The sequence below is a fragment of the Diceros bicornis genome, chromosome 5, assembly GCF_020826845.1.
Source record: "Diceros bicornis minor isolate mBicDic1 chromosome 5, mDicBic1.mat.cur, whole genome shotgun sequence".
Classification (NCBI taxonomy): domain Eukaryota; kingdom Metazoa; phylum Chordata; class Mammalia; order Perissodactyla; family Rhinocerotidae; genus Diceros; species Diceros bicornis.
Genome location: NC_080744.1, coordinates 5,959,483 through 5,972,823, shown reverse-complemented (window position 1 = coordinate 5,972,823; position 13,341 = coordinate 5,959,483). Strand labels below are relative to the sequence as shown.

The window sequence follows — 13,341 nt, the reverse complement described above, 5'->3', positions numbered from 1 at the left end:
CACTCCTTTCTCTCGGAGTTTCCGGGGAATAACAGGACCGCTCCCCTCACCCCCTGTTAACCATAAAAACATCAGGACAAGGGGTTTCCACCCCTAATAGTGAGGAGGAGGACCTGGCGCCTGTGTCCTCGGCCTGGAGGGCGGAGTGAGAGCGGACAGCAGTTCTGTCTGATCGCCTCTGCTGCTCGCCTCGTCTTCCGATTCAGCAAGACAGCCCACGAGGAATAAGGCACGTTAGACGCTCAGTAACGTTACGTTCACAAGGACATGGGTACCCATTGTCGCCGGGATCTTAAAGTCATTTATTTTTCTCATTTTAAGCGATTCCACTTCAGCAACGACGCCCGGACACCTCGTCCTGGGAAACGGAATTCAAATTCAGAGTTTACAAAAAACTGAAACGCCGCCCTCGTTTAGAGCCACTCAATGGCAATGCGCATGCGTCTCCGGGCGGGCCGCCAGGGCTTCCCGCGAGCCGGCCAATCATATTGCCCGCGCAGACGCAGTGGCGGCCTTTCCAACGGGGCGAGCCGGCCGCGGGCCCGCCTCCGGCTGGCTGTTCGTGGGAGGGGGCCGATGGGGGTTGGGGCGGTGGCGCCGGAGCTGCAGCGGCTGCCGGCGTCCGAGAGGAGCCTGGGGCGGCCGTCGGCCCGATGAGCGGGCGGCAGAGAACGCTCTTCCAGACGTGGGGCGCCAGCGTGTCCCGGGCCGCCGGGCCGCCGGCTCGCAGCGCCGGAGCGGGCCGGCCGCGGAGCCCTGGCGCCCCCAGGGCGCGCCCCCCGGCCGCGGCGGCCGCCGAGGCGCAGGCCGAGTCGGACGACGACGTGCTGCTGGTCGCCGTGCACGAGGCCGAGCGGCGGCTGGGCACGGGGCACGGCGGCTTCTGCGCCGCGGCGGGCGCGCTGTGGGTGTACCCCACCAACCGCCCGGTGCGTGACTACCAGCTGCACATCGCGCGCGCCGCGCTCTTCCGCAACACGCTGGTGTGTCTGCCCACCGGCCTCGGCAAGACCTTCGTCGCCGCCGTGGTCATGTACAACTTCTACCGCTGGTTCCCCTCCGGCAAGGTGGTCTTCATGGCCCCCACCAAACCTCTGGTGACGCAGCAGATCGAGGCCTGCTACCGGGTGATGGGCATCCCGCAGTCCCACATGGCCGAAATGACAGGTATCTCAGCAAGAGCGCGTCCCGGTGGAGACTGAGCTGAAGGCGTTCCTGACCCCTGTGGCATAGGCCCCAGACCACAGTACGCTCGTCTTAGGTCCTCTCCCCTAAAACATCATCCCCTGCAGCAACTGCAGCCGTAACGGGCTGGGTTGGGTGCTGGGTTCGGTACAGATCAGCAGTAAGGCTGTATTCAATCTACAGAGAATCCCAGCAGCTTGCAAGTTAGAGCGTTTTGAAGCGATTGTGTGTGTATACCCCGTGGGTGAGTGAATGTGAGGTTTCCTGACTCTGTTCCCCAGGATTTCCCACTTGAAGAATTTGCTTCTCTTCGAATATTATGCCGTTTTGTAGGGATTCTCTAAAGACAGTCAGTCTCGTAGTCTTCGGTAAGAGCCAGCATTGACACCGGGACCACAACAGAGCATTCCGATGATTTGTCACATTGTTCTGGTTTTGAAAGCGGATTACCAAAGCGAGAATGCGTTCTGAAAGTAGACCAGGTTATTTATATTTTACAGATAACAGTTGGAGTTTAGAATGTAGAATGTCACTTTTATTTACAGGATCTACTCAGGCTTTCACCAGGAAGGAAATATGGCGCAGTAAGAGAGTCCTTTTTCTTACACCTCAAGTCATGGTAAATGATCTTTCTCGAGGAGCTTGTCCCGCTGCTGAAATAAAGTGTCTAGTTATTGATGAAGCTCACAGAGCTCTTGGAAACTATGCTTATTGCCAGGTAATATTTTGTTAGAAAGTACTTTGTAGTGTAAACATTGTTAAAGAGAGTTTTGGGGAAATAATTGTTAATGATGGAGTTATTGATGGTATTATCATTATGAAAAGCCTTATATCCATTATCTCAGAACAGATGGTGATAGGAAACACTTCCCTTCATCCATTCAAATCAGTGTCTCCGCCATCTTTTTTTTTGTTGTTGTTAAAGCTTAACAAGACCATTAGTGTCCAATGTAGTTGGTGAGAGCCTAGTCATGGTTGAGGCAGTGATCCAAAGTAGGGTATGGGTGGAGTTTGGGGACTAAGATGATAATCCAAAGATTGATAGTGAATATGCAGTGTCATTCCTTGGCAGGTAGGTAAAATAGTACTCAACTGTCAGCGTTGTTGTAAGGATTGAATGGCATAATGTGTGCAACAGACCTGACAGTGCCCACCTTCCCGTTAAGTACTATAGGAAAATAAAGTACAGAGGTGAAGAGGTCGGATATGGCTGCAGAGGTGCGTCAGGGTGAGGTCACGAAGGCTTTTGTATTTTATGCTTAGCAGTTTGAATGCTCTTTGTAGGCCGTAGGGGACATGGGCAGTGGAGACTCCTTGAAAAATGTTTACCTGGGGTATTACTTAAGATTTAAAAGAGCTTAGAGGAGAGAAGGCTAAAGGCAGAGTGTACAGTGAGGGGTAGGAGGAATTTAGGATGACCCCCAGGTTTCTGACATGGAAGGTTGTGAGGATGTTGGTGCTGCTAGTCAAGATGGAGAGTTCTGGAGGCAGAGAAGATTTGGGGTATTGTGGAAAGATAGTGCAGTTTTAGATTGTTGAGTTTGGGGCGTCTCCGAGGAATCTAGCTGTAGATATCCAGGAGGCAGCAGGTGGTGGAAGTATGGATCTCGATGGAGAGTTCTGGGCTGGAGATTCAGATTTGGAAATCATCAGCATAGAGGTGGTAGTTAAAACTGTAATAGCTGGTCGGGATACTAGGGAGAGGGTATAGAGTAAGAATAGAAGGGAAAGTTGATTTCATTTAGTGCGAAGACATGAATTTCATTGCTGGTTTGTGAATTTGTAAAGTAGTTTCCTTGGGGATTTTAGTGTTATTGTATTATATCTCTGTATTATCTTCTGGAGAATTGTCGTCTTTCTTAGAGTTGATCTCAGCCAGGCAATGGATATATTTTTTCATTTGTTTTTGTCTTTCCAAATTAAATTAATACCCAATGTGTTAAGGTTTCTGCTTGAGAGGGGCATTTATAAATTTTTATTCTAACTCTATGGAATTCACTTGGTAGATTTAGTTTATATTTAGTAACTTTTCTCATTTATTTTCAAAAAATTTCTAGGCATTAGGTGATTTTTTTTTTTTTGTGAGGAAGATCAGCCCTGAGCTAACATCCATGCTAATCCTCCTCTTTTTGCTGAGGAAGACCGGCTCTGAGCTAACATCTATTGCCAGTCCTCCTCCTTTTTTTTTTCTTCCCCAAAGCCCCAGTAGATAGTTGTATGTCATAGTTGCACATCCTTCTAGTTGCTGTATGTGGGACGCGGCCTCAGCATGGCTGGAGAAGCGGTGTGTCGGTGCGTGCCAGGGATCCGAACCTGGCCACCCGTATGGGAGCGTGCGCACTTAACTGTTAAGCCACGGGGCCGGCCCTGATTTTTTTTTTTTTTTTTTAACTACAAGGCTTATGCTTTTATTGAGTACAGTGAGACATGCATTGACTTCATTAATATCCAAACAGCCCTGAGAGTTTACACAACATTGCATATTCTAGATATAGGCTCCAGTGGGCACACCAGCTCAGTGAAGAATGTAGCTTCCTGGGTTGCAAACACAACACCGTTTCCCTCTACAAACTAATTGAGAATCTCTCCTAGAAAGAAGAATGGTATTAAGGACTTTTGTCTTGTGTCAGTTTTTAATTAGAACAATTTTACCTAAGTCTTCATTAAGTATAATGTTCTATCTTTATATACATTCTGTATCATATTATGAAAAACTCCATAAATAATATTTTTTGAGTATTAATCAAGATTCAGTCTCATTGAATTCATCCTTGACATGAGTTAAAATTAGAGCAGTTTTTAGATAATCTGGTTTTACTGTTTCTATATCTAATGTGGACTATGGGATACTGACAGCTGTTCCTGCAACTCAGTTTGCTTAGGGGTCCTTTTCCCTTTTATTGGGGCCTCATGTGAAGAGGCATATGGGACTCTGACAAATTATCCAATATTAATCATACCGGAAGTGGGTGTTGAATTCAAACTGCAAAGCCTAGAATGATGCTTTGGTGCCACTGAGAAAATGTCTTAGGATTTAAAAGGAAAGTAAGAGTTTTAAAATTACCCCAAATTAGCCTTATTCTTTTATGAATAAACATAATTTAAAAATTGTGAGCTTTTCGCATAAAATCTAACTTCTTTAAAATCTTTCCTACAACAAATTTTACTTTTCATTTCAAATCTAATTTCATAATGGAATTTAATTTTTTTTCTATTTTTATGTTATAATTTATCTTAATCTGGCAAGTGTGCGTATGGATATAGCTGTAAGGCTAGACTGTGGTCCAGGCAACTGAGAGTGGACGCCCTCTCCTTCTTCCATTTGCCCTTGAATTGGCCCTCTGGGTTTTTTGATTTGCCTCTGTATTAGGCCTTGCTGTCGTAGCTCCATATATAGAAGAAACCCTGAGCTGATTGACTGGTGTGGAGTGTAAACCCAAATCATTCATTTGCTCTTCAGATAATGTGACTAATGATAGTTCCACCCACTAGACCATCAATACTCTGAATAAGGAATAATGATGATGGACCATATATAGTAGCTTGTTTAAGAGAATGGTTGTTATTTTTATATTGGATAAAATTAAAGAACTGTTTTTTTTTTTTTTTTTTCTTTAAGGTCGTAAGAGAACTAGTCAAATATACAAATCACTTTAGAATCTTGGCTCTTAGTGCCACACCAGGTAGTGATATAAAGGTAAGAGAAACGTCTTTCCATTTATTAACATTTAAGAAAATGAGAACTTCTGTATGTGGCCACATCAGTTTCCACATCAGTACTGAGTTTGATGTTAGGACCACGGCATTTCCTACAACATGCCTACCTTTGCTTCTATGAGTGGGGGAGTTTTTCCGTCTTAGTAGTGTTCAGACTGCAGTGTGCATAAGAATCACCTAAAGCCGTTTGTTAAAAATACTAAATTTTTTAAATAGTAAAAGTGTTTTTTAAGTTGTTACCGTTTTCAGTTCTTAAGTTTTATTTTGAAATAACTTTCGACTTTGAGAAAATTTGCAAAAATTGAAATCTCTGTATTACGTGTGGTGTGCTTAGCTTCCCCTAATGTTAATGTATTATAGAACCATAGTAAAATTATCAAAACCAGGAAGTTAACGTTGGCACAGTACTAGCAACTAGTCTGCAGACCTTATTTGAATTTTGCCAGTTTTCCCACCAGTGCCTTTTCTGCTCCAGTTCCAGGATCCCACACTGCATGTAGTCGTCCTGTCTCCTGGTCCCTTCCAATCTGTGATGGTTTCTCAGTCTTTTCTTGCCTTCCGTGACCTTGATGCCAGTTATTTAGTAGAATATCCTTCAGTTTGGGTTTTTCTGATGTTTTCTCATGATTGGAGTGAGGTTATTCATTTTTGGCAAGAATAGCCCCAAAGTAATGCTGTTCTTTTCTCAGCACATTGTCTGAGAGAGTATATGATATAGTCTTGTTATTGGTGCTGTTAATCTTGACTTGGTTAAGGTGATGTCTTCCGGTTTCTCCATTGTATTATTACTGTTTTTCCTTTCGTAATTAATAAGTGTCTTGGGGCCGGCCCAGTGGCACCGCTTGGCAAGCCATGCTGTGGCGGTGTCCCATATGAAGTGGAGGAAGATGGGCACAGATGTTAGCCCAGGGAGGACTGGCATGGGATGTTAGTTCAAGGCTGATCGTCCACACACACACACACACACACACACAGAAAAGTGTCTTGTGGGGGAGATACTTTGCAACTATGTAAATGTTCTGTTTTAGCATCTAGTGATGGTTTTTCTTGCAACAGTTATTTCTGTGGTGTTTGCCTGTTCAGTGTTTCCTCTTTCCCTCATTGCTTTTACATTTGTTAATTTAAAATCTTCTGTAATGAAGAGCTGTCTCTTCTCCCTATTTATTTATTAATTCATTTCTTTATATTAATATGAGCTAATGGGTATTTATTTTTTCTATGGCCTATAATCCAGTACTGTCATTCATAATGTTGTTGCTCAGATTGTTCAGCTTTGTCCCTTGGGAGCACCTTGAAGATGGCTCCTGTGTCCTTTAGACGTGCACCATTTTGTTTTTCTTTTTGTATTTTGTGAAGAAGATTAGCCCTGAGCTAACATCCAAAGCCAATCCTCCTCTTTTTTGCTGAGGAAGATTGGCCCTGAGCTAACATCTGTGCCCATCTTCCTTTATTTTGTGTGGGACGCCTGCCACAGCGTGGCATGATAAGCAGTGCGTAGGTCCGCGCCGGGGATCTGAACCTGCAAACCCCAGGCCACTGACGCAGAGCATGCGAACTTAACCACTATGCTACGGGGCCAGCCCCCACCTTTTTGTTTTTTTAAACACTTCCTAACTTTCTGGCATCACCAGATATTTTGTGCTCATTTGGTACTTTTCCTGACCCGGACATGGAATCAGCCATTTTCGAGGGAGCAGGGTTTCCTTTATTGGAGGATTGTAAAAATGCAGATTTTGAGCCCTCCTATCCTGTGACATTCTGACTTTTGTAGGTCTGAATAGTTTTCCATATTGAGTTTTGGATACTTTCTAAGATGCTTTCAACTCTGCCAACCCATAAGACTTTTTTCTTTCCGTCCATAGCCTTGTTGATTTTTGGAAATTTCTATCCTATCCCTGATCTTCCCCCTGGCCCTGTTTAAACATGTTTAAGCATGATTGCTTTTAGTCAGCTTTTAGGTCTCTGCCTAAATGCCACTCCTTCAGAAAGATCTGCTCTGAGCTATCAAAAGTCAGCTCCGCCTATCTTGTGATTTTCTTCTTAATGTTGATCATAATGTGTGTTTCTTTTGCTTATTCATTTATTTGTTGTCTTTTTGCCCCACTGAAATAGTAGCTACATGAATGTAGGGATTATGTCTATCTTGGTCATAGCTTGATCACCAGCTCAATACCTGGCATGTGGGAGTTACTCAGATATTTGCTGAATGAATGAATGATTAAAAATATTCAAGTCTTACCTAATTTTATAAAATGATCATAACTTTACTCTAGATTTTGAATGTATGTGGAGCCTCAGTAACTATAGTGTGCTACTGTGTTGGGCGCCCTACCCAGTGTTGGGAATGCAAAGGTGATTAAGATGTGATTCTTGCCCTAGAGTATTTTTTGTCAAACTAAGCCCATGAGGCTTTTCTAGTTTAAAAAATAACCTTTAATTTCTAGTACTTTCAGGATCCTCCCTTCCTTCCTTTCTTCCTGGCTTTTAACCATACGGTCAAGTACTGTACTAATCTAATGGTTCACTAGTTGTTTCTACCAACAGGTTATATGTTTTTGTTCCAATTCCCTAATTTTAATTCCTTTATAAGCTTTGGGTGAATGAAATTTAGCTTTAGAAATATACTCACATCATATATATTAATTTAAATGGAAAATATTCCACTAATTTATTGGTAATTGATTTAGTATAGGCCCTATACCCTCAACTGCCACAGCGTGGCTTGGCAAGCAGTGCATCAGTGCATGCCCGGGATCTGAACCTGCGAACCCTCTGAAGCGGAGTGCACGTACTTAACCACCTGTGCCACCAGGCAGGACCTACCCTCAATTTCTTTCTTTTTGTTTGTGAGAAAGATCAGCCCTGAGCTAACATCCATGCCAATCTTCCTCTTTTTGCTGAGGAAGACTGGCCCTGAGCTAACATCCGTGCCCGTCATCGTCCACTTTATGTGGGACGCCGCCACAGCATGGCCTGACAAGCAGTGCGTAGGTGCGCTCCCGGGATCTGAACCCAGGCCGCCAGCAGCGGAGCGGGCGCTCTTAACCACTACACCACGGGGCTGGCACCCCCTACCCTCAATTCTTAACAAGCCAATTTGTAAAGTATTTTTAAGACACATTTGTATCCTTTGATAGTAACAAGACTTCTGTGTTTTTCTCAAAAAAAATCAATGGAAAAAAGTATTTGCCAGGGAATCAGGAAATCTGTGTTCTAATTCTGGCTCTGAAATTGACTGTATTATATAATGTTTTGGGAATGTAGTTTGCTAATCTGAGACTTCTGTTTTGTCTGAATCTTTATAAAATGTTGATGGAGGGAATATATCACTGCTATTGGAAATTGCAAAATACATTTGTGGAACTTGTTGGACATCACTAATCTTATTTCTTGGATGCTTGGCTGGAAGTCTTCATGGAAGAAAGATGTTTCAAAAGCCTTATTCCCCTATTGTGCCACTTCTGATGTGCTTTATAGTTTTGTTTTTTAAAAAATATTTAATGATATGAGTTTCTAATATTTCTTTCAAAATTTTACTGCTATTCTGTTTCTGTTAGTGACAGACTAAAAAATTTAACAAGTAATATAATTTATAATCATACTTAATTGATTTTGCGTAGGCTGTGCAACAGGTTATTACGAACCTACTAATTGGGCAGATAGAGCTTCGTTCTGAAGATTCTCCAGATATTCTGCCATACTCTCATGAGAGACGAGTTGAAAAGCTTGTTGTTCCCCTAGGTGAAGAACTTGCAGCCATCCAAAAGGCATATATACAGGTAAGCCATTTTTATCAAAATTCAGAGTTTTAATACAGGAACTGATAATGTAATTGTTTTAGTTAACAGAATCTGGCTGTGAGAATATATGGTTATAATCATTTTATATAATTAATGTTGAAAAGTTCTTCGAAATTAAAATTTTTGGGATGAGCACCATGTTTTATTTGTTTTAGCAAACTATTAGTTAAGGAGGAAATACAAAATGATGTACCATTTCTAAAGGGAACAATAGCCTTATATGGTTTTGTATTTTTTTAAGTAAACCTTTTAATTGCTGTAGAAAACACCTCTTCCCCACACATGAATAAACAGCAAAGTGCACAAAATGTAAGTGTGTAGCTCAGTGCATTTTCACAAAGTGAACACACCCATAACACATACCCGGATTCAGCCAGAAGTTTCTTTGTAAGAAAATATATTTTCACTGTTTTCCTCCTTGATCCCTCAGACAGCAGTGGTTCTCAACTGGAGGCGATTTTGCCCACATGGTGACATTTGCAATGTCTTGACACATTTTTGGTTGTCATAACTGGAAGGGGTGGGGAGTAGAGTTGCTACTGGCATCTAGTGTATAGAGGCCACGAATGCTGCTTCACATTCTGCAGTGAACAGGAGAGCCTCCCCAACAACAAAGAATTATCTGGTCCAAATGTCAATATTTTAGCTGAGAAATTGCTTAAACAGTTACACTTTCAATGGGGGAAATTGGGGGTAAACCATTGTTTTTCTGTAGTTCATAATTAGTGTCATACCAGGAAAACACCTTGTTTTCATATCCTCATTGCTGTGGATTAAAGATGGCTGCACATTTTTTGCCACTCCTTCCATGGAGAGGTGGGTTACATTTCCGCTTTCCTGGAATCTAGGCTGGCCTGTGACTGACTTTGACCCACAGAATGTGATGAAGCTCAAGTTAGCCGCCTTGAGGAGAAAGGAGAAACCTAGCCCCAGCTGAGCTATTTCACCTGGCCCCTGCCATTTGAGTCTCCAGACACCAAGGAGCAGAGACACGCTGTGCTTGCAGTGCCCTGGAAGAATTCTTTTTTTTGCTTGTTTGTTTGTTTGTTTGTTTTGTGAGGAAGATCAGCCCTGAGCTAACATCCATGCTAATCCTCCTCTTTTTTTTTTGCTGAGGAAGACCGGCTCTGAGCTAACATCTATTGACAATCCTCCTCCTTTTTTTCCCCAAAGCCCCAGTAGATAGTTGTATGTCGTAGTTGCACATCCTTCTAGTTGCTGTATGTGGGACGCCGCCTCAGCGTGGCCGGAGAAGCGGTGCGTCAGTGTGCGCCTGGGATCTGAACCTGGGCTGCCGGTAGCGGAGCGCACGCACTTAACTGCTAAGCCACGGGGCCGGCCCTCTTTTTTGTTTTTAATATTTTATTTTGCAATCATTTTAGACTTTCAAAAAACTTGCAAAAATAGTATAGAGAGTTCCAGTGGGGAGATACTTTGAGACTTTGCAAATATCCTGTTTGTCAACATATCTTACCCACCAATTTTAGCATACAGTGATGGTTCTTGCTTGCAATAGTTATATCTGTAGTGTTTGCCTAATCATTATTTCTTCTTTCCCTCATTTCTTTTCCATTTGTTAATTTGAATTCTATAGTGAAGAGTTTCTCCCCCATTTATTTGTTAATTCAATTCTTTATATCACTATAGACTCAGGGGTATTTATTTTTTTCTGTGGGTTAAATTCAATACTGTCATTATTACTTTTGTTGCACCTATTGTTCTAGCTTTTGGCATTGGGAGCTCTTTGAGATGGCTCCTGTGTTCTTTAGACATGCACCTTTTTTTTTTGGAGCACTTCCTAATTTCTGCGTTACAAGATATTTTATGCTCATTTAGTATTTTCCTGTTCCAGCCATAGACTCAACTATTTCTTCAAGGGATCCTTGTTCCTCTTATGGAAGCATGGTATTTGGAAACCAAGCTCTGTTCACGGGGTGCGCTTATTATTCTGTGGTGTCATTGCTTCTGGGCCCTCTCAGTGACCCGCTTGAATTCTTACCACAGAGTCAGAATTGTGAGCAAATACAGTGGTGGTTGTTTTAATCCATGATGCTTTGAAGTAGTTTGTTATGCAGGAATAGATAACCAAAACATTCATGTGTTGTTTAACCTTTAATAAGTCTTTCTTAAAGAGTTTTGTAGGAATATGGTTTGTTTTTAAATTATTTGTGACAAAATTCTTAGCGTTATTAATTTAAGATATGGAAAAGTCTTTCCAGTAATTGTCTGCTAAATACTAATACATTTTGTTGTGATTAAATCATTCCAATTATAAGAATGTAAAATTTATAATTTGTATAATCACATATAAGAATTTAATTTTGTTGATATTTTTAGAGTGCTTCTTTCAGCAGTGTGATCAGAAAAGCTGAAAGGGAGGAAAGATAAAAATGTACTAAAATAGCCCTATTTTAGGAAATAAAAATTAGGGAAAAATTGAAACAGTTAATACATATTGCTGTAGTAGATCTTCATCTGGAAGTCTCCTTTTTTTCCTTCACTGTGCCGTCAAGCTCATTCCTGCATCGGGACAGTTTGTCTGCTGTTTCCTCTGCCTGGAATGCTGTGTCCTCAGAACCTCCCACACTAGACATGCCCCATCATTCAGGCGTCAGCTTGCACATTACTTATTCAGAGAGACTGTCTCTGTCCACCTTATTTCATAATAACGCCTTTTTCCTCAAAGACTCTTCTTCGTTGCTGTGTTTTAGGTTCTTAATGCGTTTGTCATAATCGAAATGCTCTACTTTCTTGTTCGCTTCTACAATCTTTCCTTCCCTTCATTGGATCTACACTTTATGAAAGCAGTGATGTCACTTGTCTCAGCCACAATATCCTGAGCATTTAGAACAATGCGTGATACATAATAGATAGTTAATAAATATTTCTGGAAAGAATGAATCAAAAAATGAAATTAAGTGTACTCAAGGCATTGTGATTTAGTCATCAGTCTACAAATATTTGCCTATGTGCCAGACTTTGTTGTAGGCACTGAGGATGCCGCAGTGAAGAAGCGAAAGGCCCTCCTTTCATTGTGCTTAGATGGGGTGGGGCATGGGGGGAGTTAGGAAATGAACAGATAAACACAAATGTTCTTAAATTACTGTTGGGTCTGACTCTCGTATGGATGCTTGTGCTGACTCTCATATGGATGTTATCTGGGGATAAATGTCAAGTACTTTTAAATTTCATTGTTATCTTTGCTGAGTTTACTTAAAAATTTGGTTTAAGACAAACTTTAATATATAACTCCTGTTTTAATATGTGAGGGAATGCTTGTATTTGATAAAGGACTTTAAAACAAGCTTAAACTAAATATCTTTGAAATTTGCAGATTTTGGAAACATTTGCCAGTTCTTTGATTCAGAGGAATATTTTGAAGAGAAAGGATATCCCCAATCTAACAAAATACCAGATAATTCTGGCAAGAGATCAGTTTAGGAAAAACCCATCTCCAAATATTGTGGTAGGTACTTTTAAATAAATTTTGAAGATAGAGATTAAGTTTTTACTCAGAGCTAGAATGAAATGTAAAAATGATTGGTTTTGGTATATATTAGCTCATCAAAAATTCAGATATGGTTTATGTAGCTTATAAAAGCATGAAAAAATCTGGCAAGAATACACTTTAATGATTTGAATTAAGATAAATTTTTCTTCTAACTTTTAATAAAGAATTGCTATTTTAGTTTATTTCTGTGTTGCAAAGTCAAAGGGCCATGAGAAGGTAGATTCTAATTAACTTTTAGACCCAGAGCATTTAGTCTTAATTCTTGATACTGAGGTTGGAGGAAACATCACAGTAGGCTTCTTATTTCTAATCTTCCTAGGAAAAAATAGGTGGATAGGAACATAGCCATCAAGCTAGGTCCAAAGTCAAAAGAGATGCTAATAAGCACAAAAAGACACTGAGCCGTTCTTTGAACTGAGAGGGAATGCGTGTTGCCAGAGAGGAAATTGAAAGATGGTATGAAGCAGACAGTGAGCAAGCCACTTGGGCTGAGGTAAGGGAGTGGGGAAGTCAGGTGTGATAGTTAATCTAGTCGGACCACACAGGAGGAGTTTTCAATGTTACACCCAGAAATGTGGACTTTATTCTGTAGTATCTGGGGAACCGCTAAGGGAGCCTTTCTGTGAAATTGCAGGATATTGTACTAAATTTTAATAAAATGTGTTTTAATTTCTGCTAGGAGTTAAAGGTTCATTGAAATTTTACATAGTAAATCTAAACCTGGTGAACTTAATCTTAGTGATGAAGAGTTTATATTTTACAGAGAGGTGGTTTCCTCCTTTCAGGTAATTAGGGTGTCATTTTAGGGCGTTTATCATTATCCTGGAAACATTTAAAGTGACTATCACTGATGTTAAATGCTACTAAAAATGCAAGGTAGTGAATACTAGTCTTCATCTTGAATAAAGGAAAGTAATTAAAACATAGTCTCAGTGGTCAGTCTCCTTTTAAAACTGTCTTGTCATATAGATGCTCCTGCTGTATGCTCCCGCAGAAGGAGTGTGTATTTCACTTTTCCTCAAGAGTAGCGGTGAAAACACAAGCTCTGCAGCTTCCGCATCTGTAAAGTGGGTGTTGCACTAGCACCTACCTCTTAGCTTTAGGATTAAATGAGTTTGTACAAGTAAC

The 13,341-nt window shown here is 41.2% G+C and overlaps 1 protein-coding gene across 5 annotated transcripts in view; it reads left to right on the top strand.

Moving 5' to 3' along the window:
• Positions 1–595: 595 nt before the first annotated feature.
• Positions 596–13,341, top strand: part of FANCM (FA complementation group M) — a 53,108-nt gene continuing 40,362 nt past the window's right edge. For 4 of the 5 annotated variants that reach the window (XM_058540640.1, XM_058540641.1, XM_058540642.1 and 1 more), the window contains exons 1-5: positions 596–1,167; positions 1,731–1,903; positions 4,805–4,882; positions 8,523–8,681; positions 12,037–12,168. In XM_058540640.1, coding sequence (XP_058396623.1) covers positions 654–1,167; positions 1,731–1,903; positions 4,805–4,882; positions 8,523–8,681; positions 12,037–12,168 — 1,056 coding nt within the window. In that variant the 5' untranslated portion in view covers positions 596–653. The remainder of the gene's footprint in view (positions 1,168–1,730; positions 1,904–4,804; positions 4,883–8,522; positions 8,682–12,036; positions 12,169–13,341) is intronic. The other variant, XM_058540644.1, reaches the window with a different exon arrangement.